General features: G+C 37.3%; 1 protein-coding gene across 10 annotated transcripts in view; it reads right to left on the reverse strand.

Annotated features, from left to right (window-relative positions):
- Positions 1-9,424: 9,424 nt before the first annotated feature.
- CSNK1G3 (casein kinase 1 gamma 3) overlaps positions 9,425-26,849 on the reverse strand; it is an 84,213-nt gene continuing 66,788 nt past the window's right edge. For 6 of the 10 annotated variants that reach the window (XM_081132710.1, XM_081132713.1, XM_081132706.1 and 3 more), the window contains 3 exons: positions 20,947-21,053; positions 20,408-20,431; positions 9,425-11,181 (listed from right to left, as the gene is read on the reverse strand). In XM_081132710.1, the coding sequence (XP_080988836.1) occupies positions 11,127-11,181; positions 20,408-20,431; positions 20,947-21,053 (186 nt within the window). In that variant the 3' untranslated portion in view covers positions 9,425-11,126. The remainder of the gene's footprint in view (positions 11,182-20,407; positions 20,432-20,946; positions 21,054-26,849) is intronic. The other 4 variants (XM_081132707.1, XM_081132715.1, XM_081132711.1 and 1 more) reach the window with 3 other exon arrangements.

Here is a 26,849-nt window from a genome sequence, read left to right on the forward strand (position 1 = left end):
GTGAAGATAGAAGAGTTATATTCATTACATATATTCTAAAAAAAACAAAACATGGTTTAGGAAATTATGGAATTTACTTCAGCATCAAATCTGGTCTCTCTTCCTTGAGGGCAGACAACTTTGCTTTCAAGGCACCATTAGAATAAACTGTGAAAAGTATCTGGTGATGTCTGAGGCCCCCACGGTCAAAATAATTTTTATGTGACCCCGTTGAATATGAAAATTTTATTTTCCTCATCAATTTACAGATGCTTCGTGGAACTAGATCCCGGCACAGGGCAGAACTCCGTCGTGTTCTTGGTGACAGCTCCGGTGTCAGGGCTCCGACAGCGAACTGGAAGCCGTCGTTCCACACGGGCTTTACTTGAGCCAGAAGGAAATGCAGGCTGACAGTGTGGTTCACACGAAAACGGCACACCCGTTCACTCGGCCTTTTCGTTCCAAAAACATTCTGCAGCCGAGGGGTACATTTCTAAAACCTATGATGATGGCATATTCAGCTTGGTGAGGGATAGAGGAGTTTAGGGTCTGGTTGCAGTTTAGATGTAGTTCATCCATCAAGGAGGCTCTTGAAAACCTCCCCCAAGTTAAAGACCTGTCATTTTCCACCTGAACTAAAGGCTTCATTTACTATCCTTACAAAACAGAAGAGTCACTAGTTTCAGAAACATGTTTAATGGAGAGATTCTAGGGGTTAGATGCTATAAAAATCAACAGAAATTTTAAAGCATTTCACTATATAGTACTTGGTCTGCTATTGATATGTTATTTAAAATGTTTATTATATATTTTAGTTATATATATATAAATACATTATATACCTTATATACATTATATAAGGTATATAATTGTGTACATCATGTGCATTAAATTGTCTACATTATCTTATATAAATACATTATAATTCTAAGAGGAACAGATTAATGTATTAGTCTAATTACCACCCGATTTTAATTAGCCCAGCTCAACTGTATTATTAATGCAAAAATCATAATTGCTGTTTAACAGACTTATGTCAATCAATGCTTTTCTTCCTCCTGTACCTGACAGAGTCCCATTATATCTACTCTCTACACAGACTAGAAAACTTTCTCATTAGGCTCCAACAATAAAACCAAATAACAAGCAATTATTTATTGAGTACTAATTATTTGTAAAGCCCTGTACTAGGCTCGGTGAGATTCCAACATCTTTTTTAATAGCCTCGAGGACTCTGATGGAAGGATACCAGGGCAAATCCATCCAGCCTTGTTCAGTGGGTTCCTGTTATCTGAGCATTCGGGCATCTAGCAGATTCACTCCTCCAGTAGAGCCAGAATTAAAATACACACATAGGCTGGTAGAGCAGGAAAGATGAAAGAACTAGATTTCAGTAACCAAAGAAAGAGGTGTAGACAATATGAAAACCATTTTATCCTGCAGAACCCTTAAAAAGCTAGGGTATGAGAGGCACCAGGAAAAGAGGGGTCATGGGTAAGACATGGATTAAAAACAGGGAGATGGTTCATAAGTTAATAAAAGAAAGACATGTCCCCTTTCTCACCACCGAACATAGAACACTAGGAACTAGGCAAATGCCCTTTAACGGGAGAGATGAAACCTTCTCAGTAGATATTAAACAATCTCAGATAAAAGACATTCACAGGCCAATAAGTAAGGATCCCCTGAGGGGAAATGGCAGGAAAGGAGTGAGTGATTTTCCTACCCATATACTGTTCTAAAGCGAGATTTTAATTTCCAAGGCACAAGTTAAGATAGCTCTAATGTTATCTCCTGAGATCTTGCCAAGAGTGCATTTGACTCGTTAAAGCGATTTTTGAACTGAATGAGGGTAAAAGATAAAAGCCATACAGCCAGCTATTCCGCACACCGCCAGGTTAGGGATGGCTCAGTGGTTCACTCAAGAAAATCATTTAGCAAGAAGCTTGAAAGCAATATCCAGAAGTCTTCAAACTAATATGCAGACAGGAACTATAAACAAGAAGACTTAGACTGAAACGGGCACCATGAATGTGCTGCAGCAGTCAGTCACCGACACTGGGTAGGATGAGGGCTCTGATGGGACTCACACCAATGAGGAGGGGGGTGGAGGGAATACCCTGGGGTGATCCACCCGCAGAGAAAGTCAGGGCCCTCAAGGTAAAATGCGCTGTGGAAAATATCTGGGCAAAGAAGGGAGGAAAAATTGGGATACAATTATGAAAATACAGAATACCAGGCCAGAGAAACAAAAACAGATTTAAACACACAGTTCAATGCCTGCCACCAGGTGTCCAAAACACAGTTGCTGAATAAACAAACTTTAATTCAAAGAGCACAAAACCAGGGAACAAAATATAGTAGTGATAGAGAGCTCCAAATGTCCAAACATCTCTCTTTTTCCCCCTAAAACAAGAGCATCTGACAATTCATTATATGCCAAAAAGCTCTTCTCCCTGAAAGTAGAGATAGCAAAAAATTGAAGCTACTATTCTGGACCACAGAGGTGAGCAGCAAGCAGGAAATGATAAAGCGGACGTGTCAGGCAGCTTGAGAGAATGTGAACATGTCATCTTAGACTCGGTGATGCCTCGTGAAGGGAGCTCAGCACTGCGATCCCAGGGCTGCAATTCAGAACGATCCTGGTAAGGGGAAAATCGAGCAAGCCGGCAAACAGGCCTCTCCCGACAAGCTCGGTTTCTAAGGAATCCATGCAGGAGCCGGAGCAGTGTGCATAGGAAATGAATGGGAAAATATAAAATCTTTATCCCCATTTAGTTGAGAATTACTAAAAAATAAAAAACGCTAAGGTCAACTAAAACAGGTTTTATAAAGTAGGTATAAGCCAGATTGAGGAAAGGCTTGAGAGATGACAAAGAGAATGTAAGGCTTAGCTTCCTTTATTTTTTTTGTGTATTTTTTAAAATCAAGAATAATCTCCAGCCTGAAAAGTTAAGGGGGGGGGGGGGAGATGGCAAGAAGGAAATGAAGCCCATCAGTCTCCAGATCTGGACAAATTTTATACTGAGAGACCCGTGCGGGTGGTAAATGGAGCCAGGCAAAAAGACTAGAGCCAGGAAATGCAATTTCTATGTCCAAAAAAAAAAAAAAAGTGGATTATAAAATTAAAGATTGATTCCAAGTAAGATTAGGCTGAATGTGTTAAAAGGCAATTTATAGTATTAGAAATTGAAATGGTAATCTTTAGGAATAAACCCTCTTTTTGATGGGATAAAAAATATGGAGTAATGCAAAGCAATGGACTAAGTGGTCCACCTGAGCTTCAGCAAAGCATCTGGTAAATAGCCAATGGTAGTGGAGCGGGGGTGAAGGATTATCACCCATCAGAGCGCCCTGGCATCATGTTACATCGTATTACTGGTTTAGAGGACTGACCTTAAACCAGCATTATACTGGCGTGACCCAGGGTTTTGCCCTGGCTCTGTTTGTCATTTTTATCAATAAAGGTACAGAATTCATGATTTTGAATTGATCAATACCACTGAGGCAAGAGAGCTAATTGTGAAATGGGATAGAATTAGGATATGAATATTTTTAAACAGGGTTAGTAGCTTCAATCTAAGACGAAAGTTAATACTAGACCTTATTCTTGTCTGAAAAAGCAGAAGTATACACTCTGCCTGAGAAAACAAGGTGTTGCTCAGTTTTAACCTGTACTTTGTTACGAGGTCCTGGTAACAGTACCCTGCGCTGAGAACTATCGTACTATCGCTAATCTTCAGAACCATGCCGCCAAGAAGCCATCATCTCCAATTTGAGGTGAGAAAATTGATGCTAAGAAGTCCAATAACTTGGCACAGTTCTCACAAGTTAAGTAGTTGAGAATCAAATCAATGTCTGATCCCCAGACCCCTGCTCTTTCCAAGGCCATGCACCGCTTCAACACCAAAGTGCACACGAGAGCCAGGCGCACTTGCTGTACTTCTAACTCTCCTATGTGCTGTCACACATTTTCCTTAACACTATCATAATTCTCAACGCTATTTCAAAACGGCCCTTCCACTTATAAAAGAAAGAAAGGTTATCTTTTGGTAAGTAGTGTCATTCAATTAGGTAAAAAAACAATTTATCTCAAAATCCAAATCTTTCCAATGTCCAGAACAGAGGTTGGCAAACTATGGTCTGCAAGCAAATCTAGCCCATTTCCTATTTTATTAGGTTCACAAGCTAAGAGTGATATTTATATTTATAAATGGTTAAAAAAAAGTATTTCATGATACATAAAAATGATATGGAGTTCAAATTCCAGTGTCCATAAATAAAATGTGAACGGAACACGGCCATGCTCCGTCATTTACGTGTTGTCTCTGGCTGTCCTCACGCTGCAAAGGCAGAGCTGACGAGCTCTGACCGAGGCCACATGCAGGGCTCTCACCTCGCACTCCTGTTCAACACACTGCAAGTCTCAGTGAGGCAGTCAGCATTCAGCAGCATTTTCAAGTGGCACACATACTGCCATACATTTTATTATTTTTATTACTAATGCATACTCTGTAAAAAAAAAAAAAGTGAATTGTGTGAACTTTGAGTGTTGGGCTCAGAAGGCACAGTGGCATATGGATTACTTTGTTATACAATTATATGGCAAAGTATCGTGTTTACCATGCAGTGACACTTTAGCTGTGCTAATACAATTTATTTTGACATTACCAGACTACACTCATCACAATATCTCCCACTCACAGGAAAGTAGCAGTCAGAACAATTAGAAAACTTAACACAGACTGTCTCATTACAGTAGAAATTCATTCACGCACAAAATGGTGAGAACCTAGGTGCAACCAGTTACTTTCCAAGTGGTTCATTTGTTACTCAAGCAAAGAAAGCTATTTACTGATGGTGAGTTAGTTAATTGTGTGTCCAGAGAAAGTAAAATTGTTTAAGACTACTAGCTTTTTAGCAAGGAGAGTTACTTGAAGACGCCAATAGTCAACTAAATAACAAGGCAAATGCCTTCAAGTAGTTTTCCTTGGTGCAAATGTAAAAAAAGTAAATGGAGCCACTTAAAAATGGAGCCAGAGCTGCCATGCCAGAGGAACTGCTTTGCAGTCTTACGCCTCGAATCTTTGGAATATTAAAATAGGGCAAAATAACCTTTGGACTGGGCCTAAGCAACCTTGCGTCCCCCAAAATCGCTTGCAAAGATAAGAAGACAGTTATTATGACTACTGGACTGATGACTACTGAATTGAAATTTAAAAACATTGTTTAGAATTAGTATCACTACGTTACCTGCACCAATAGAAATGCCTTCCTTCTGCTGATATAATTGTTTCCGATCCCTTTCTTATAAATACCCATTGCTTTTGTCTCCTAATCGGAACATTATTTGGGCTCCTGCATGAATTAATGATACCCAAATAGGTATTCCTATTGATCTCAATAAATGCTTGTTGCCTCTCACATTAAAGGCCTTTTACACGTAGGTTAACGTTACCAATACTGCCCGATTATTGTTTACTAGAGAATTCAATGCTGAGTTTGAAGTGACCCAAGAATTAGCTTCTGTGAATAGTCTTCATGCAACTACAAGACAGACTACTTTTAAAGAACTTTGGAAAACATCAACTCAGTGCAAACTGAAGTGGAATATGCTAAGACGTGTTACGACTGAGGGCAGTAAAAATGTGTGTGGAGCAGGTAAAGGTTTACTGGGCAAATTTACAAAACTTCTGAAAACGTAAGATGACTAAAGTCAATGTTTATACCTTATCCTATTCTGCAGCAGGTATTTTGTGGAAAATACTTGAGTCTATCATGTCATTGAACTAGTACAGTTAATGGTGAATTTCATTTACTCTTGTGGTCTTAACCATCACCACTTCCATTAAGCTTTATCAGAAATAGAAACTACATATCCTGACTTGGCCAACTACACAGCAGTTTGATGGCAGCAAAACTGAAACTTTTCTGAATGAGAACCATACTCACCCTTTATTAACGAAAACGGAATAGCTTTGGAAATTAGCTTCTGCTGCAGATTTGATGTTTCTTAGTAAGTTCAACTTAAAATTGTAAGGCAAAACAATACTAATCTGTGAAACCTATACAGCAACATCATTATGATGACAAGTAACGTCAAGCTGCTTTACATGCTTCCCATCCTGGCAAGTTAATATGAGCAGCGAGATCTCCATTTTCACACACAGATTTGCAGTGCATATATTTTCCAAACTCAACTACAGTTCCAGTTGTATTTTTGGATCTCAATGGAAGTGCAAAGGAAATTTCCATATTTTAAAATCCAACCGTACAACTGAAGAGCATGTAACTATCCTTCAATAGGAAGTGATTCATCTGCAATGCAGTGATATGCCAAAGGCAAATATCTAATGGAATTCTATAACTACCTTCCAAATTAAGAATATGCTTGCCCGGCCGGGCGTGGCTCAGCAGTTGAGCGTCGACCTAGGATCCAGGTGATTGGGGTTCGATTCCCGATCAGGGCACATGCCCGGGTTGCAGGCTCCATCCCCAGTCGGGGGTGTGCAGGAGGGAGCCGATCAATGACGACTCATCATTGATGTTTCTATCTCTCTCTCTCCCTCTCCTTTCCTCTCTGAAATCAATAAAGACATATTTTTTAAAAAAGAATATGCTCAATTAAAAATCATACATTCAAGGACTGATAACAGTATTTAGTAGTATCTGTGTGAAGATATTTTCAAAGATGAAAATCATATCACATAACAGCAAAACAGACACATTTACAATTGATTTTAAAATCCAATTAAGTGAAATATTATCCCCCCCCAAAATAATTCAATTCTTATCAGTAGACCTGTACTACAAAAAAAACTTGTACTCAAGTGTTTATATTTTAAATTTTATCAATTCAAAATTAATGGAAATTTCTTTCCCATTACACAAGAATATAAAAGCCTCAATTTTGCCTTTGGCCCACAATCTAAACTTTACCAAAAAAAGTTTGCCAACCCCAAATCTAGAGCAGTGCAGGAGTATTTTCGATTTAAGTAAAATCACAGTGTGGTAAACATCCCTATAAACAATTGTTCTAACAAAACCATTTTCATATCCCAGCAATATTACCTGATAATTTTTCTGTATCTAGTCCTTTCTTTGGTTCTGACCCATGTAGTCTTACGAAGTAAATTTCCTAAGAAAATAGTATGTGGCTCTGCATTAGAGCTGGGCAGATGAGAATCTAGTCATCCGGAACGTCAGCAAAGCTTTATCAAAATTAGTTTTTAACTCTACTAATCCAACTGTTACGAAATCCTGAAAAACTAAACAAGAACAAAAACACATCAAATAAGGTGCTTGTAACCTCTATTTTTACCTGAGTCCAAAACATTTTTCAAATGTACTCACTCACTATGTGATTTCTAATAATATATTCAGGTTAATAAGTCTCGATAATAATGTTTTCTAACTTGAAACAGTTAGGTTTGCCTCTATGCTGTTTTGTTTTCCTCATCAGGAGAGCAGATGTCCACTGATTTTGCCTGGGCAGTGTCCATTCGCTCACCTTCTGACAGTAATACTCTCATTTCCTTTTGGGTAGCACTCTTTCTCCCTCATTTCTCAGTCCACGTGTGGGCTGCAGGGGGGAGAACAGCACTCCTTTTGCCACAGGGATCGATTGGCTCAGGGGTGGGCATGTGAACCAAGGAAGGAATAAATGTTAGACTTGGGCTTTCATTGGAACTGTTGAGAGAAATTGCCCCTTGTCTGGGCTGGAGAGAAGTCTTAAGCTGCTGGGTGGCTACTTTACCATCACCCATGAAAAATCTCCCTGACAGTGAAAACAGCAGGGTCGAAAGCAAAACTGAGAGACGGAGAAACACGGACTCCTGACTTTGCACCAGGATCAAGCACGTCTGAAGCCAGTTCTACCACTGGACTGTTCAGCTGTGTATTGCTTCAGCCCAGCCAGGTTTCTACCACTGGCAATCCAAACGGTGCTCACGACTGCAACTGTGCAGTCATTCAGACTCAACCCCAATCTCAAATCAGATTTTTCTAGACAGGGCCTTTTATCCATTACGTTTCATCTCCAGATCTCTCCACTGTTCTTGAATGCTCGTCTCGGTGTGTGTGTGGCTTTGCCTTGCCTTACCTGTAGCATCTTTCAGTAAACAGGGCAGCATTAATACCACTTTGGGAAACCCCTTAACGCACCCAGAACGATGGTAAACTGTGAGAGACTGTCACAGATACATGCTCTCCATCTGCAGTAAGTTATTCACTTAAAGTTGGAATAATAATTTCATTTCTGTGAACATAAGAGTGTAACTTCATTCTTAAAAAGGAATAAAATGATTCTGTTTATTTTCCTTGGTTTACTAGTGGTATTAGCTTTAATTAATTGCTCCATTAAGTAGTTCACAGAAGTGGGGAAAATATTTTTAAACTTTCATTAAAGAAAGCTTAAATACTTCCTGGTATGTGCTCTTTACAGGGGGTTCCAACAAAGCAAAACAAAAACTAAAGCATACTTCTATAGCTCTGTTTCTCCAATATGCTAAACTCAATGAACTGGATTTTTTAATTCCTATCTCAAATTAGTGAGTGGCATTATTTTATCCACGATGAGAGGAAAGGGTTAAGAGCAAATTTAAAAAAACTACCTTTATTTTTTATTTCTTTTTCAGTTACATACTTTTAAACAGGGATGTGTTTCATTATTCAGACATTCAGGCAATGTTGACTTCATTAGTGTTGACAGAAAAGAAGCATAAAAATGCAAAACGTCGTTGGCTTAACCTGAACATACCTGCATTACCTATTACTGACCAGTTTGTGTTGCCAAAAGATTTATTCCTTGGCATTAAAATGGAGCACTTAAAAATATTGCTAAAAAGCAAATGTCTACACACTGGTCTTTGCAGCAAATAAGGGTATTTATACTTTTTAAAATAGTTTTAAGTCCATAATTGGATTAATATACACACCTTCTTATGTATAAGGAGTTCAGATCATATAAACACTGTACAGTCCAAAAACCCTACTGAGAATAAAACTAAATACGCTTATGATAAGAAATACAGATATCGCATGTATTTACAAATATCATAGACACACATATTTGGTCAAATACTGTAAAGAAAGAAGTGGTTTCACATTATAATGGCCAAAACATCCATTTACCTTGCTCAAAGCAAACAAAAATAACAACTCAGTATGTGACTCCTGCAGTTTAAGACATCATGACAGTATACAAATAGATAGGATGGAGACGGTTGACCAAATTATACAGCAAGTGTTTTCTAGGCTGAGTGTAGGTCTTTAAAATCAAGAACTTAAAAAGATCATTCATAGGATTCAGAGCAACGATGATAAAAAATGTCCGGATGTGCGGTATTCATATAGGCGCCTAATTCATCAAAAACAACGCACTGAACTTTTGGCTAATAAGGAAAATAAATTACAAAGTACAATTAAATCCCTGTAAATGCAATAATGAAGTCAAAAATGTAGATTTATTTACTTTAATTACACATTTTAAATGTTACCTTGAGACAATAAAAATAAATAAGCATGCCTGGAGGCACACACTTAAAGACAAAGATGGGGCTGCAAGGAAGGAGCAAGTAACAATTTTATAAAGGAAGGGTGAATATGGGATTGGAACAACATAATTCCTTCTAGCCAGTCTTTTTGTTTTAACTCTTCTTGAAAATTCTGGCTAGAAGAATGTGACAAAAGAACACCTGTCTTTGTGGCTTAAAACAAAGCATACTTGGAAAATGGAATGGGCTTCCTTTTTTACAGAACCGTGACTCTGTTCACATGCAGGCACTTTCACAGACTGTGGAGGCAAAGCACCTGACCCATCCTCTCCAAAATAGTTTTCAATCATCAAAATTAGGCTAAAAAGTCAGAAAATTCCAGAGAACCAGCAAAGCTTAATACAAGAGCCTAATGTGCACAGAGGGCAATAAAGTGACCCAGTTTTTATTGCTGGGGATCTTTTTTGTCAAAGACCAAATAATTTATAAACAGGCACCACTGAGTGGCACATCCGAAGTTTTCTGCTGCAGGGAGAATCGTTCAGCAGTGGGTTTCAACGGGATCGCCTATGACTTCCACCTTATACGCTGCAATGAGATTCACATTTATTTCTTCTCCTTAGTGTATTTAAAAAAAACTCCCACATGTCTCATTTCTCAAAGTATTCACCTCTTGCTGTCTAACAGACGTATCTGGAAGCATAAAGTTACATCATACAAATATTTTGCATTTTTTAAAATAAGTGCTTTTGCCAGTTCGGCAACACTGTCCTTCACATAGTGATGCGACAAAAGCAGAGCTCAGCCCCGGCGCGGTGCTGCTGGTCAGAGCGTCATCCCGATACGCAGAGGCTGCAGGTTCTGTTCCCCGTCAGGGCACACACAAGAACCAGCCAATGACTGCATGAAAAAGTGGACAAATCGATGTTTCTCTCTCCCCCTTCTTCTCCTCTCTCCCTCTCTAAAAGCAATAAATAATTTTTTTTTTTTAAAGTGGAGCTCATATTTACCCCGTTACCTATGATTCATTTTACCACTACCTTCTGCCAAACCCATAGAGCTTTTTCCTCAGTACCTCTGGGCAGTGACTGTACCATGATTTCAGAGAGGATGTTAGTATGACCCATGAATAGCAGTACCATCAGTAACACTGATATCAATGCGTATGTCACACCAAAAATGAACTTCTCAAGGATTAACTTCTTTAAATATTCGGGCAACTCTGTTTCCTTTGTTGCGTTACCCACTAGGGAGAGAACTCCTCTTTGATTATGCTCTTACAGAAGTTATAAAAGGCCAGCTTAGGCATAGAGTTGGTTGACATTAACGATACTGTACTGCTTTCTATGACAGGAGGAGAGCTTCTGAAAAATGTTCTACAGAACTGTTCTTATCAATACTACCTCATTGGTCCATTCTGTTCACTGATGGGCAAAGCACTCATGTTTTGACAAAACTTTAAAGCTTCCATAAAAGTTAAATTAGAAAAAAAAGTGAATGTAAGACAACCACAAAATGAAGTATGAAAGTATGACATTTTTGTTTCTAAGAGTGAGTCCTTGAAAACATATGTGGTCACTACAGAGATGATTTTCATCACAAGACAGAAGATGAACACCCAAGTAACTGCCCGTGATCTGTCTGTGTCCAGAGTCACTTGTGGCGCTGTATGGTTTTCCTTTTCCTTCGTTTGAAAAAACAGCAGCACCTGCAGACGGAGGGAAACACTTCTTTTATTATGAAAGTACTAAAATGTCACAAAGCAAGGCTGACTATCATATTCATTTAAATGGTCATAAAAAGCAACAGGGTAGTGCAAGGTGAACAGTGAACATGCCAGTGAAGCATAAATATTAGTGAAACTATGGCAGGGTTATTGCTGTTCTTTTATCAATGTGCCTTTTATTAACAGCAAGACATTCTAAGCAACATTAAAAAAAATCACTAAACTGAAAAGGCTTTGCACAAAGACTAACCAAGAAGCTAAGGGATTCTGACCTAACTGGTCCACCACATTGTTATTTTGGATACTCATTAATCTCTGGCTATGGCATAAAATTTGTCTTATGGATTCTCTCCCTTTTTTCCTGGTGTTTATATATGATTGTTGAAGCCATTGTTAGAAAAGCAATAATTATCCTAATATTGGGGGTTTTCACTAAGAATTAGTTTAGATTCCAAAAATAAAAAGGGAAATTCCCAAATACACTCTTGAGCAAACATATTCCATCACATTTACAAACTGGAAGAGAAAAAAACACACTGAACAAAATAAGAAAGTCAAGATTGGCACTTTTTAATTCTTTAAAGGTTAAAGAAGGTCAAGCTTATCATAAGTTATTTTAATTAAGGTAAAAATTATAGTCAACATTTAAAATAGCACCGTCAAAGTGCTCCGGTTTTATATTTGAAAACTGATTCAGTTTTGTAATCTATGAAGGAAATACAGTGCTGGGTTTTGTTCCTAGGTGAAAAAAATTTAGAGATGAACCCTGAGAGAACTAGTTTTTCTCATGATAAATTCTCCTAGTCATGAGATGAAACATGCAACACATGTAGAGCAATGCCGAGGCTGGTATGAACTGAAAGTTCATGAGAATCACTGATCAGCAATCAACAAAACAAAAGTACATATATATAAATTCCCCCTAAAAGTCTGGCATTCTTTCAAATAAAGATCTGGCTTTCCCACTCCCACACTTAAAAGAAATGCAACCTATCCAACCTACCAGATTCTAAAGATGACAGGCATCACATAAAAAGGGCTCCTTTAGTTTCGCCACTGAAGTCCTGTGTGTGTGTGTGTGTGTGTGTGTGTGTGTGTAAATGTGTAAATCATATTTTTTAATAAAAGCAAGACATAGTTATAAACATGGTGGTTCTATCAACAAAATGCTGCCAATTCAAAGCCTCATAATGGTGGCTTTATAATTACGGGCCCACTTTCCTAAAAGGATATTAACCTTCAAGCTACACATAACAGAGACTGTGTAGCTTCACATGTCCTACCTGGCAAAAGATTATGGAAGATGAAATAATGGCCGGATATCTCTTATATCTTTTGTGAAATAAATGTAAACAGAAACCACCCTGTCCAGCTAAATTACACAATCTCTCTACCCACATTATCAAAAATAATTTCAGACCCTTTATTGTGCTTTATGCCATGATTATGAAATCACTGTGGGGCATTTAAAACCAAATCACACAACTGCATTTTTATGTGCACTCAAGCAGCTCATCGTAACTAGACCACAAAACGTGAACAACTCCAAACTGTAAGCACCGCCCAATAAAGATCCGACTAGAAACGTGTCCAGTTACCAATCTTCATGAATTTTACTACTGTTGAGGTGACTACCAGAGAGAACAGAAATTACCCAATCAAGACTTAAAAAGTTACCACAATGGAAGAATCTAGGTACAACAGATTTTTCTTAGATTTAGAAAAATAAATCAAATTTCTTTGTGATCACCAGCTACCTAGTATCTTCTCAAATCAGTTATATAAATTTTCTAAAATGAAAAGCAAAACAAAAAATTATTCAAGTTAAGTTACTCTCTATGAGGTAAGAACCATTATTCTAGAAAGAACCTTTTTATTAAAAACTAAGAGTCAGAACACGCCCTTGCCATAAAAAACAAAACATTAAAAAATTGGTATTTAGAAGAATCAGACCAAATATTTAGGATATTAAAGAATATGGCCATATTTCAATGGAAAGTTATTAATTATTTAATGTAAAGTCTACTAATAATGTCCACTATTCCTAAATACTATCACGGACTATTCGAAGTCCAAAATACATTCTTTTAAAAGTTTCCCACTGAAAAAGTGGCTTAAGATATATATCAGTCTTTTGGAATGAGGAATATAATGTAATACATGCTTTGATGAACGAGTCCAAGTTCCAGGTTCCCCATACTGGTATTGGCGATTCATCTGGCCTACTTCATTTCTCCAGTACCATTTATCTCCTTTCAGTTGTGAGAGGTAAGTTCCTCCTACCTTGCAGGTATCCTTTCCTTCAGTTGTGTAAGAATTATTTTTATTGATCACAAAAAAATACTCCCAAAATTTATTTCAGCCTAAATAAGATTTTAAAATGAATTTTAATTGTACAAGAATATTAAATTCAAAAGCAATCTAAAGAAGATATTTATTTTTCGAAAATAAATCCCACTAAATAGAGTATACCCTTGAAATAGATTTGCAAAAGTAAAGCTGGCATGTTATTAAACTGATAACCACCAGGGGGCAGCATCGTTTTATGCGATATGAATGCATCCAACTAGAAACATAAAAAATGCTGTTTTCAAGATAAGATATACTGACAGAAGTTAAGAAAATTGATATTTAAACTTGTGACTGATTTCTTAAAGTCATTACCAAAACAGCTGATTTATAGATTTGGTAATTAAGAAGTTAGGTATCATCTCAATTATCTCCTGAGCACTCAACCTAAAATATGCCGCTCCCATACCACCACTCTGTCACGTGACTCTTATTGTTCTCTCAGTACTTAATTTAAATTTATTTTACGTATTTATTATCTGCCTCCACACAAAATGTAAGCTTCATAAGATCTTGCTCACAGGTACATCTCATAAATGGGCACAAAGTTGTTACTAATTAAATGTTATTGAATAGCTAAAGGATTTGCCTCATAAACGCAGCTCCTAGAGCATGAATGTAGCAGCGATTCTACAGCATGTTCTACAGCTGGAGTTTTTACCCAGGGGTCACGCACCCTAGTGCACACTCCTGAACTATAGATTTTAATCTTACAGAAGCTTTTCTGGGGAAAATGGCGTGCACCATATTCTTAGAGGTGATTCTTGAATCTCAAAAAGCACTGCTCTCGAGACGAGCCTGCCAGGTCACCACCCCTGCTTCTCCATTTCCCCGGGGCCCAGGCCTGGGTGCTCGGGGCTGAGCACTGGGGATACTGAGTGGACACCATGCCATCAACTTGTGGGTGCAGGCAAAGGAGTAAAAAGAGACAACATTATTTTAACACTTGGTACAGTTGAAAGGGAAAAAGTGATTGGTAATAATGACTGGAAATAGTGGCAAAGATTCTAGGAATTAGCACGTACACTAGTTCTCACAGATGATGTGAGCAAGTTATTTTTATCAATAAATGCAATCATTTGGTCTTAGAAAATTATTCAGAGCTTTAAAATGTTAAAATATATTTTCTGTCCTTGCTGCTCAGGGGCTACATTTTCTTATACATTAGTTCATACCTCACTTGGCGTCTCAGATCTAAACTACTGACAACTACCTTGGGGAAGCTGACTAAGCTTACAGACATTTAAGTCATGTCCTTGTCAATGCTTCTTTATCTTGGCTCTTTCTGGACTATTCCATATGTGGTTCCAGTAAGCCAATATGCTCTCACAAGTCTGGCTCATGCTTCTCACATGATCATTTGGTAGCGAGTCTAAAAGCTTTGAAGTCACATCTCTACTCTTAAATCCTTTGGAAATAAATGTTAAGCCCTGCTTCTAATGAATTCTAAGGTTGCTGCTTTAAATTCTGTTTAGGTAAGAAACAGGGAACCATATGGGTCAAAGTCGGTAAGGGCCAAGGTTTTGCTGCTGACATTATACTACCATTTCCTCTTTACTCACTGTCTTTTTCTTCATCTAGAACCTGACATCTTTTCTTGGATTATGTCATATACTTCTTTCTCACACATCTACCCACAAACTGAAGCATGTTTCTCTGTTTGGCGCTGAACTTCTTATCTCTCCTCTACAATGACTCACTGGCTCATCCTTTGGTCAGACCCTACCCAGTTAGGACTCCAGAACCTCGCCTCTGCTCATCCGAGTTGATAAGTATACAGAAAATACCTTTTATGACATCTAATCTTTAATTCCTTGACTAAGGATTGTTCCCCTTAAAATTTATACCTGATATGTAATTTTATATCTATGGATCTCTTGGTTTTTAGAAATGAGGAACTGTTGCCCAGTTGGCATGGCCCAGCAGTTGAGCATCAACCTAGGATCCAGGAGATTGTGGTTCGACTCCCGGTCAGGGCACATGCCCGGGTTGTGGGCTTGATCTCCAGCAGCGGCGTGCAGGAGGCAGCTGATCAATGACTCATCATTGATGTTTTTATCTCTCTCTCTTCCTCTCTCTGAAATCAATAAAGATATATTTTTAAAAAAAAAAAAAAAATTAAAAAAAAGAGGAACTGTTCAGCTGACCAAGAAGAGTTTAGATCAGAGAGCAAGACCATCCACGTAACTATTCTAACTAGGAACCTGCACACCTATCCTCATCTTCAATTTCTTCCTTTTCATCCACATGCAATCAGTCCCTTAAGTCTTAAATGACTTTCAAAATTTCCCCATCCTCTTATGCTAACTTAGTTTAGAACTTTTTGTCTCCACCATTGCTAAGAGCCTGTTAACTGACTTCCCAGTCTAAGTCTCCCCTTTCTCCAATCTGCCATCCAAAGTTCCCCCATCATAAATACAGGGTGGGGCCACAGTAGGTTTACAGTGGTGAGTATGCGAAACAGAGATTATTTCCGTATTATTGTTTATTAATCTCCACATGAACTGTAGACCTGCTTTTGCCTCCCCTGTATAGCCATGCCTTTTTCTCTTATCGCAGCAGTGGCTCTACACTGTCTATGGTATTAAGTCCACACAGCTCTTAAAATTTGGTTCCAACCTATTTTCACTCTCCTCTCAGTCTCATCACCCATCAGGCGTCCTTTCCAGGCAGCCTAAACTGTGCAAGGGAGGAAGTAAGATTTTCTGCAATCTGATGATCTCAGGAAGTGACATAAGCCTCAAAAACTGGCCAAATTAATTTTCATAAGGTTCAATCTGATTATACCATTTCTGGGCTTAAAATTTTCATTTCTGTGCTGAGAAAGACAACGTTCAAATTTTTTTTAACCTGGCTACTACGTCCCTTAGCCTGTCCCTCCCAGCTCCCATTAAGGCACGCACACTCTGTACAGCTGCGTAGTTAAACCTTATCAACCTCTTCTCTCTGACCACTACCCATCAACTCTGCCAAATCATACTCGTCTTTGAGAACCAGTGTAAGTACATCCTTACCCCTGGAGACTTCTCCATCTTCCCAGCTAGAAGTGAGAACTCCAGTCTCTCAAACAACATTGTATCCTATAGTGTTAATCCTATAATAACTATTAGACCAATGATTCTCAATGCTGGCTGTTCCTTAGAATCAGCTTAGAAGCTTTTAAAAAATACTGGAAACCAGACATACTCCACCACAGACCAATTGAATCAGAAACTCTAATAGTACAGTCTAAGTATTAGCTTATTGTTAGAACTCCCCACAAGACTGAGATGAAGCCAGAGTAGAAAACCACTATGTGAAAGTCATTAGGATACTTACTATCTTCTCTAATGGAACATAAAGGCCTTGATTTCTCTCCATAATCATCGTATTACCAAACATACAATAACTGCTCGGTAAATGTTAGAAAGGGGAAAGAGAGAGAAAAAAAGTAAAAACGAAGATGATTTCATTCTGCTTAAAAACTTGATAACTAAAGGAAGCCTTGTTTTAATTCCTGAAAGGAATAATGAGGGTGCTATTCTCTGTATCACCTGCCTTAAAAAAAAAAAATTTCAGCTACAGAAAAAAAGGCAAAATCTCATTACTAATAAAGGAGTCACTTTATATTTGGGGGCACAGAATATTTTTCTTTCTTTTTTTTTTAAAAATATATCTTTATTGATTTCAGAGAGAGGAAAGGAGAGGAAGAGAGAGAGAGATAGAAACATCAATGATGAAAGAGTCATTGGATCGAGCCCACAACCCAGGCATGTGCCCTGACTGGGAATCAAACCCCGATCGCCTGGATCTTAGCTCGACGTTCAACTGCTGAGCCATGCCCGGTCAGGCCAGAATGTTTTTCATGATTCAGAAATCATATATTTACCCATGAGGTATGACTTTAGGACACTTGAGACTCTAAAATGTCCATTGTAATATACATTCTAGTTAATGGGATGAACTGAGAAGGATCTCTGCCAATGACAGATAAGAAGAAAGAGAGGAAGTTGGAAACAAATTCTCAAAGAGAATTCTAAGCAGGTTCCCAGCTACCTACCAAATGCTGGATGAGAGAAGCATAAGATACAATTTAGAAAAAGAAACCATGCTCATATTTCTTAATCACAAACTAAACGGATATGAGGAATGTAATAGTAAACTTGCAGGGAATAACCCTGATGAAAGGAAAGTCAAAACCTGTGTTTAGTTTTCAACTAGTGAAGAGTTAGGCAAGTTCTGAGGGTTTCTGTAACCTATCTAGAGTAAAGCGTTAGTGAAATCATGGGTTGCTTTCCACTTTTTAAAAACAACTGCTTTATTATGATATAATTCACATATCATAAAATTCACCCTTTTAAACTATACGATCCAGTGGTTTTTATACCGCAGCAATAATCACCACTATCTAACTTCAAAATATGTTCATTACCCAATAAAGAAACCACACTGCCTATCAGCAGCCACTCCCACCCTCCTCTTCCCTGCCCTGGGCAACCATGGTCTACTTTCTGTCTCTATATATTTGCCTATTCTGGACATTTCATATAAATGGAATTTTATAATACATGGCCCTCGTGTCTACTTCTTCCACTTAGCATAATGTTTTCAATTTCATTTTTTCTATATTGTCAACTAATAGTGCATTGTATGGATATACTACATTATTTATAGTTAATTATCTAGTAATAATTTATTGAGGCATACTGTTTTCAGCATTGGGAATCTGAAGATATAAAAGCCTTGTTTTCAAGAAATTCAAGAATGTTCAAGAAGTGGGAAAGTGATAAAGAAAATAGTCTATCGATGGCAGAATGGAACCAACAGAATACAGGCTTCAGAATGGAAAATGGAGCTGGGAAAGCTAGGCAGGGGCCAGACTATGAAAGGTATGAGTGGCCTGGGTGCCCTGAAGCTCCAAGCACCAGAGACCCTTTCCCCCAGGAATAACCTTCCCACCATCTACTTCCTTTTTTCTCATCTTCCAAGGCCTGCATAAAGAAACCAGAACCCATGAACACGCACATAAGCATACACCTACACCCACCTCAACTAAACAGATTACTAGGCCATTCTTCAAAGCCCCCTCCACAAAGCATTCTCATCATCCTGTCAGTAAATAATCTTTCTCTTTATACCTTTTTCATAGTATTGAATCACATACCGATATATGCCAATACAATTGCAATCTTCCTGACTGTTGTGTACTCTACTTAAGGGCAAGGGTGGTATCAGAGATTTCTGAAGTCCAAGCGGTGTAATTGTTGAATGAATAAATGAAAAAATGTAATAGATTTGGTTGAAAGCACGTATCTAGGGGGATGTGAACACAGAACAGCCAGTTTCAGTGAAGAGTTCTGAGTATGGAAGTAAAAACATGGGACAAGGTCGGAAGAAGCACAGCATGGGAAGAGCACAGGTGAGAAAGGCCACAGGCAACTGGAAGAGGAGAGATAAATCAGGGTGATAACTACTGAGCGCCTGCCATTTGCCAGACAAAATACCAGTGTTTTATCATGTTTAACTTTCTCAAACCTCTGAGGTAGGTATTATTAGCCTCATTTTACAGAAAAAGAAACAAGCTTGAAGAAGGTAACAAAGTGGCAGAAGTAGGATTCTATCACCTGTCTAATTGCAAAGGACACATGCATTCTAATCAGCCACGCTGCCACCCTACTTCTGGAACAGTACTTAGGACTGCACAAATGAGCAGAAACTGTTTCTATTTCTGATGTAAAAATGCACAAGGATGCAGCTGACTATATCCTACAATCTAAGCCAAGTCATACTGTCAATAAATCCCACAGTCAAAAGTGATTAACATGGATACTTGATCATTGTTCTTTAAAAAGAACCATTCACAGCCCTGGCCAGTGTGGCTCAGTTGGTTGGACGTGGTCCTGTGTACCAAAGGGCTGCCAGTTCGATTCCCAGTCAGGGCACATGCCCGGGTTGGGGCTCGGTCCCCAGTGGGGGATGTGCAAGAGGCAGCCAATCGATGCGCTCTCACATCAATGTTTCTCTCCCCTCCTCTCTCTCTAAAAATCAATAAATATTCTTAAAAAAAGAAAGAGAAAAATATCCACATAAATTTCCTCATCTTACAGCCAGAAAAGGGGAATTATTTTGGAAATTATGTAAGGTTCGTTTTGGATATGAATAGAACTTTCCAAAAGTTATTAATCTATGCAACTTTCTTTATTCACTCTAAGGCTGACTCAAAAATTGTCCTGAAACTGAGAGAAGCATTTTAGACATAGCATAACAACTAAAGGCAAATGTCAGCAATAGTTAAATCCAACATTACCTCAACTAATAGAAACATTACATCTGCAATTAGCAGAAAATATTTAGATGAGGATTTTTCATAACACTCAACTATAGTTTATCATGAAACTTATCAAAGTATATACACCATGTGTTAACAATGGCAATATCATTAGTTAGTAATTGAAATTCTGTTTTAGTGATACTACTGGGGTGGAGGGTATGGGGTTTACTATGTGTATTTAATAATTACAAACAGAAAAAAAGAAAACTTATCTCAAAAGCCTCTTTCTATCTAAAATAGCAAATAAAGCCTCTGTGTTACAAAACAAATACACAAGCACAAGCAGGGTTGGTGTATCTACTCAATTAAAAAGTGCCCCCAAATCTATGTTACTTGAAGCAAAAGTTGCAGCAGGCAAAAGAGCTCCTCAAACAATGATTTCTTGCTTTTCAGAGCTAATGTAAATGATATAAATACTTTTGAACAACTTTTACAAATTATAATGTCTATGTTGAAAGGTACGTTTTTAAAAAACACAATATGGTGCTAAAAATCTTTGAAATTACAGTCAACGGAGCTATTTCTGCCTGCCTACACTTGGGAACTCACCACATGTTCAACACTTTCTGGCAGCTATACACAGGCACAAAAAAAAATACAAGGAAAGAGAGAGAGAGAGAGATCATCAGAAATAGCCCACATTGAAATTGTCACATTGTTTTTCATGCTTCATTTTTTCCCAAGCAGCATTATTATAATTTACACTCACAAAAAACTAAATTAAAACTAATATTGATTCATGCAGCATACTATAAAATTAAAAATTATTTATTCTTACGTTTAAAGAAAAATTGAGAATCTATAATATAGCAACAACTATCATGCATCAACACTCTTAAAAATAGCTAAAAATATTCTGTTGGTTCTAAATAAGTATTTGAGCATAGTTGTTAAACTATTTTGTATTATTAAAATATTTACTGAAATAACACTATTCTAAACTGAGTGATTAAAATAAACATATCACTTATTTTACATGCACCTATTCCTTGAAACAAAATTCCTGAAATAACTGCACATAACTATAAATGTCAAACATGCATAGTTTAAGAACAAAAGTTAGTAAAACAAGCAAAAAGAATACATACTTGGTTTCATCCATCACTTCTACTTCTGTAGGGGCTGTGATGGGTGCATTTGAACGTCCTGCAGTAGGGTCATCTGTGTTTAACTCTCCATTTGTAGAACTTACAACCTGAAAAAACAAAAAAAAATTATATATACAAAAGTAATAGGTTATACAATGATAAACATAATTAAGCTTCAAGTATTTAAATTAGAAAGTTAATATAAGGAACATAAAACAATATGTAGTTGTTCATAAATGAACACAGTAATAGGTCTAGTGTTTTATTAAAGATCAAGGTTATTCAATATTTGCTTTTCAACTTCCTTTACATCTTGAAATGTCTGTTGTCTGTCTCCTTCCCTCTGATTTTTAAGGCTAACTCCTACAGTTCTCTCTCAATCGCTTCCCTGTTGTGTGCTCACTCTTCTGGTAGCTTGTCCCGTGCAACTTCAATATTGCTTCTTTCAATGAAACCCTCATTTCAATGTAATCATACTCAGGTTTCCTCTCACACTGCCCATTCATTTACTCAGTCGTTCAAGCCCCAAATCCAAGAGTCATTGTGATTCCTCTCTTAAACTGAAACCCATATCTAATCCATCAGCAGGCCCTGTTATATACTCCCCTGAAATACATTCAAAATCCAACCAGTTCTCCCCACCTTTATTACTAAAACTTCAGTCCAAGCCACCATTATCTCTGTGTGAATAAGAGCAGAAACCTATTAACTGATCTTCTGCTTTTCCTTGTATCCCAGGGTATCCTTTTAAGATGTAAATTAGATCATGTATAACTACCTGCTTAAAATTCTTCAAGTGCCTGACATCCCACTTCATTTAGAATAAAGATCCACACTTTTTACACCAATTTATAAAGCCCCATAAAAGATCTGAATCCTGCCTCCCTCTCTGATATAATACCACTTTCCCCTTTGCTCAATAGCATCCATCTGTTATTGTCAAGCTTATTCCTACTTTAAGGCCTTGGCATTACCTATTCTCACTGCCTAAATTCTCTTCCTGCTTACAGGCTATCTTCTTATCTTTTAGATTCTCAGAATATGTCTCTAAAATAGGCCTTTTTACCACAGAATCTAAAACTTCCACACAGACGCTCTCTTGCATGTTATATTCTATTTTTAACTCTTTGTATAGCATTTATTCATGTTGGTATTTTTCTGACTGATTTTGGTTCTTGACAACCATGCCCGCATCCATTAAAATTAAACTCTATGACAGCAAGAATCTTGTGTTGTTTCCTGCTATATTCCCCCTACTCTACCTGGCCCAGAGCAGTCACTCAATAAGTATTTGTTGAAATAAATGAATGCATGCATGCATGAATGAAATACTAAAACAAGATAAAAACTATTGGGAGATAACAAAACTCCCAAATTTGCTTGGTCCTACAAATTCACCATACTGTACTATTTCTTGCCTTCTCCCAAATTTCTTGAAAACTAGTCTTAACTTCCCATTTCCATTTTTATAAAATTTTCCATTCATTGTATTCCTGAACTCCTTGCAATATGTACTCTGTCCCTACACCAGGATTCTGAGTTCTCTTGAAGGTTACCAACAATTCCTAGAAAATATACTCAGTGGTCTTTGCTCAATCCTCATTTTCCTGTACATTTCTTACCACTTGGCACCAGCTGATGACTTTGGGATAAGATGGGTCTACATTCAAAACCTAGTTCTACCACTTACCAGCTACACGACCCTGGGGAAGATATCCTATCTTGCTAAACCTCAGTGTTGTCAACTATGAAATGGGAAACAGTAGTATCTATTTAACAAGGTTGATATGAGGATGAAATGAAATCAATATATAAAGTACAGTGACTGGCATATAATAAAGGGCTCAATAAATGGTGGCCATCATTACTTTCAGTTTCACCTATAATCATGGCTTAAACTATCACCTCTATGTAAAGAATTCCCTGATCCTAAACAAGTTTGCCACCTCAAATTCAGTATTTCCAAAACCAAATTTATCATACTCTTAAATCCGCTATTCTTTCTATGTTTCCAACTTCTATTAAAGCCTTACCATCTTCCCAGACGTCCAGGCTCAAAATCTAAGAATTATCTTTGATGCTTCCCCCACCTGCTCTCTTTATGAGAAAAAAATGCTAACATATCAAAGGCCTGGGCACCAGAGTTGCAGTTGACTACTAGACTTAAAGGTACTATTTACAGAACCCCATATTTCTAAAACTTAATTAATTCAAAAGTTCTTACTGAGAGGCTACAACATGCCAGGCATTGTTCTAGGAACCTGGAATATCATGGTTAAACAAAACTGACAAACAACCCAGCTCTTGTGGACCTGATTTTCTAGTATAAAGAAATAGGCTCCTCTCTCCCCAACTTTAAGGAAAGTAACTAGAAATCACCCAATACACCTGGATTAATTCAGGAATTATGAAAATTCAGTTTCCTATATCCTATGTGGAACAAGTACTTAGAAACAAACACTAAACTTGAGCCTACAGCTGAAAATACACAAAACTTCCTCGATCATCTTCAGACACAGCCCAAGGAGAAACTCCTGTGTCTAAGTCTGCCTCTCTGCTTCTGGGGTACTTGCTTCCTCCTTTCTGCCATTCTATTGAGTTCTGTGTTGATTATTTTCCCCTCTTTATTTTTCCCTCCTTCTGAATATATTCTAAAATAATTATTTGTTCTAATTCTCAAACATAATTTGGTTCTTATATTCCTAATTTTTAAATATCAGAGCCCCTACTCTGAATTGGAAGGGAGCCAGAAAACAGAATTCTTATACTTTTTGATTCCCCACTACCTTTAACTAGCAGGGTTCCTTGCATGCACTAGATAATAGAGTTCACTGAACAATCTCCATTGCTCTCCCCTCAACATAATACTCAACAGGTTTCTTTCTCTCCTTTTTGTTCAGTGGCTTAGAGAGTTAGCTGGAGGGACCCAACCTTGAACTATAGGCAGCTCCTCTAACTTTAGGCAGCATAATTGAAAATTTAAAACTCGGGTATTCTAAACTTCCAGCAAACAGCAACTATATATGCACTGTAAATATACCGAACATCTCCGTTGATGAACATTTTGGTTTACGAACGCCGTAAACCCTGAAGAAAATGCTTTAGTTTCCGAACACGCCGCAGAAGTCAAACATACCACACAGCTTCCGCTGAGGGCAAGATCCTGAGGCCCAGCTGTGGGCTGTGGATGCCTCGGTTTTCGAAGGGTCTTCCGAAAATCGAGGTACCACTGTAATTTGATTTACTTCAGCTCACACAAAGTCATACTTAACTTTAAAAAACTTTATTTTACTGAAATGTTTCAAATCCCATTCTAACTGGTTGACCAGAACCAGACCTAAAGGAAGTAACATCTTCCTTTGTGTAATTTTCAAATGTAATTTTTCTTGGGCTTCCCAGATTCTCTGACCCTCTGAGTAAAGGACAAAACAGTGTCAATGTGGTAACAGTTCTGTAAAGTTGGCCTACTTAACATCAGTGACTTGAGAGTGTATCATGGCAGCAAAATTGTTTTCACTTAAGAAAACTAGTGATCTTTTTGCAATGGGATTTTACAAAGAAGAAACAAAGACAATATTATAAATAATGTGACATTATATTCCTAGAAACCTAAATCAAACAAGCACTCAATCAAACAAATATATACAAATTATTTTTATAAGCCAAATTCAAAAGAATGATTTCATTTCAGTGACATTTATAGAATTATAACTCAAACTAGAACATAAAAGTCTTTAAAATATTAGTGTTCATCAGGCTGATTTCCTTAATGAAAGTTTGTATAAAAATGACAGAAGCTTTGAGGTTGGACATTTCAAAAAGTGATTCAGGTGTTTTACAGAGTTTTTTGTTCTTGTTCTTAAAGAAATTTTCTGATATTCCAACCCTGATAAGATACTCAGTGCAGTTCTTATTTTAAGAGGTTAAAAAAAAAAGCAACCAGACGGCAGTTTTACTATTTGTACATGAGAGTTTAAGGGAAGGGGGCGGGGAAACAGCCTGCAGCTAAGTGTGGGAGATAATGATTATTCCCTGAATGGCTGCTGCCTCCCCAATCTATTTCAAAAAGAAGTCATTCTCAAAGACTCCGAGTACAATCAAGATATCGCATGGTATCTTTATAGTCAATGACTGGAAAAGACCAACTAATATACTTTCCAAATATAATGAATTCAAACAAATTATTATGCTATCTTCCTAATTTCTATTTGCATTCTTGAAAGCATGTTACCAAGTGCTCAGTAGAGGCGCAATATATTATTTAACCAGATCTCCATCTATCCAAAAAAAAAACTAGAAATTTTAAAACATTATATATTTTACTTATGAACTCAGCTTTTTCTAAAAGTCATCTATAGGAAACCACACTAATAGAATATAGTTAAAAAAGTAATTTCCAAAGAGTTTATCAGACCTGTGCTAAAGTACACATATACTATACAAAATGAACTTCCTTACATATTCTAAAACTATAGCTAGGGTTATAATTGATATTCTTGATATTCCAACTGATGACCCCAAGGCATAGGACATTCTCAATGTCTTTCAACAAATATAAACCAAAACAGATTTTCAGTCTACCTTTCACTTATGGAAGGATTAAGCAGAGTACACTATTCTTTTAGTATTCCTATCTTTCAAGATGTTACTGCAAATGTTACTATAAAAAATATCAAAATATATTCACAATGCTGATTTACCCCAATGATAACTACACAAGGAATTTCCTAAACTAAACCTAATGGAGACTAGCTGGAAATTACTTATGTAATAAAAGCATGTAACTACAGTGGTCTCCCTTTATCTGCAGGTTTGCTTTCCACCATTTCAGTTACCGTGGTCTGAAAATACTAAACGGAAATTCCAGAAATAAACAATTCAGAAGTTTTAAATTGCTTGACATTCTGAGTAGCATAAAATTTGGACCATCTGGTACTGTCCACCTGGGACCTGAACCATCCCTTTTTCCAGGGTATACCCATTTAGTAACTTAGTAGCTATCTCAATATCCCTGTGCTTGAGTTCAAGTAACCCTTATTTAACTTAATAATGGCCCCAAAGCACAAGAGTATGGTGCTGGCAATTTGGACATGCCAAAGAGAAGTCGTAAAGTGCTTCCTTTAAGTGAAAAGGTGAGTATAGTACAATAACATATTTTGAGAGATAGAGGCCACATTCACATAACTTTTTATCACAGTATATTATAATTGTTCTATTTTATTATTAGTTATGTTGTTAATCTCTTACTGTACCTAAATTATAAATTAAACTTTACCATAGGTCTTTATGTATAGGGAAAATATAGTATATGTAGGGTTTGGTACTATCTTGGTTTCAAGCATCCCTTTGGGGGTTTTGGAATGTTTCCCCCTAAATAATGGGGAATACTATTGTCTCCTTCAACAACCTTTCTTTTGCAGACTTCAGTACCGCAGAAAACTATGAACAGAAATACATGATTATACTAATCACTCAATTTTTTTTCCTTGTTAGTATCTTTTCAAAGACTGATAGAGAAATCTGAAATTGTCTACTTGAAATGTTTTCAAAAGGTCAGTATTAACAATTAGCATAATAAAGAACTGACTGAGATAAGGCATCCATTACTCCTCTGACTTTTAACTACATGTGTTTTCTTACCATTTCAAGATATATTTGTCTAATTCTTTTTCTGTTATCATTACCTGTTTTTGTTTCTGAAGATATACTGACTAAAATATCAGACTTCTTATTAATGTTATTCTTTTATTTTCATCAGCAGTGCCTGGCTGCCCTATATGTCGGCACCATTTGTGATTCTGCCCTTTCCCCTCAAGTGCTCAGTGTCACATTATTCCTTAAACGCAAGCCAAGGCTGTACAACTATAGAGTTCCAAACAATCAGGAAGTATACCATACCATGC

The sequence above is a fragment of the Miniopterus schreibersii genome, assembly GCF_964146895.1.
Source record: "Miniopterus schreibersii genome assembly, chromosome: 3".
Classification (NCBI taxonomy): Eukaryota; Metazoa; Chordata; class Mammalia; order Chiroptera; family Miniopteridae; genus Miniopterus; species Miniopterus schreibersii.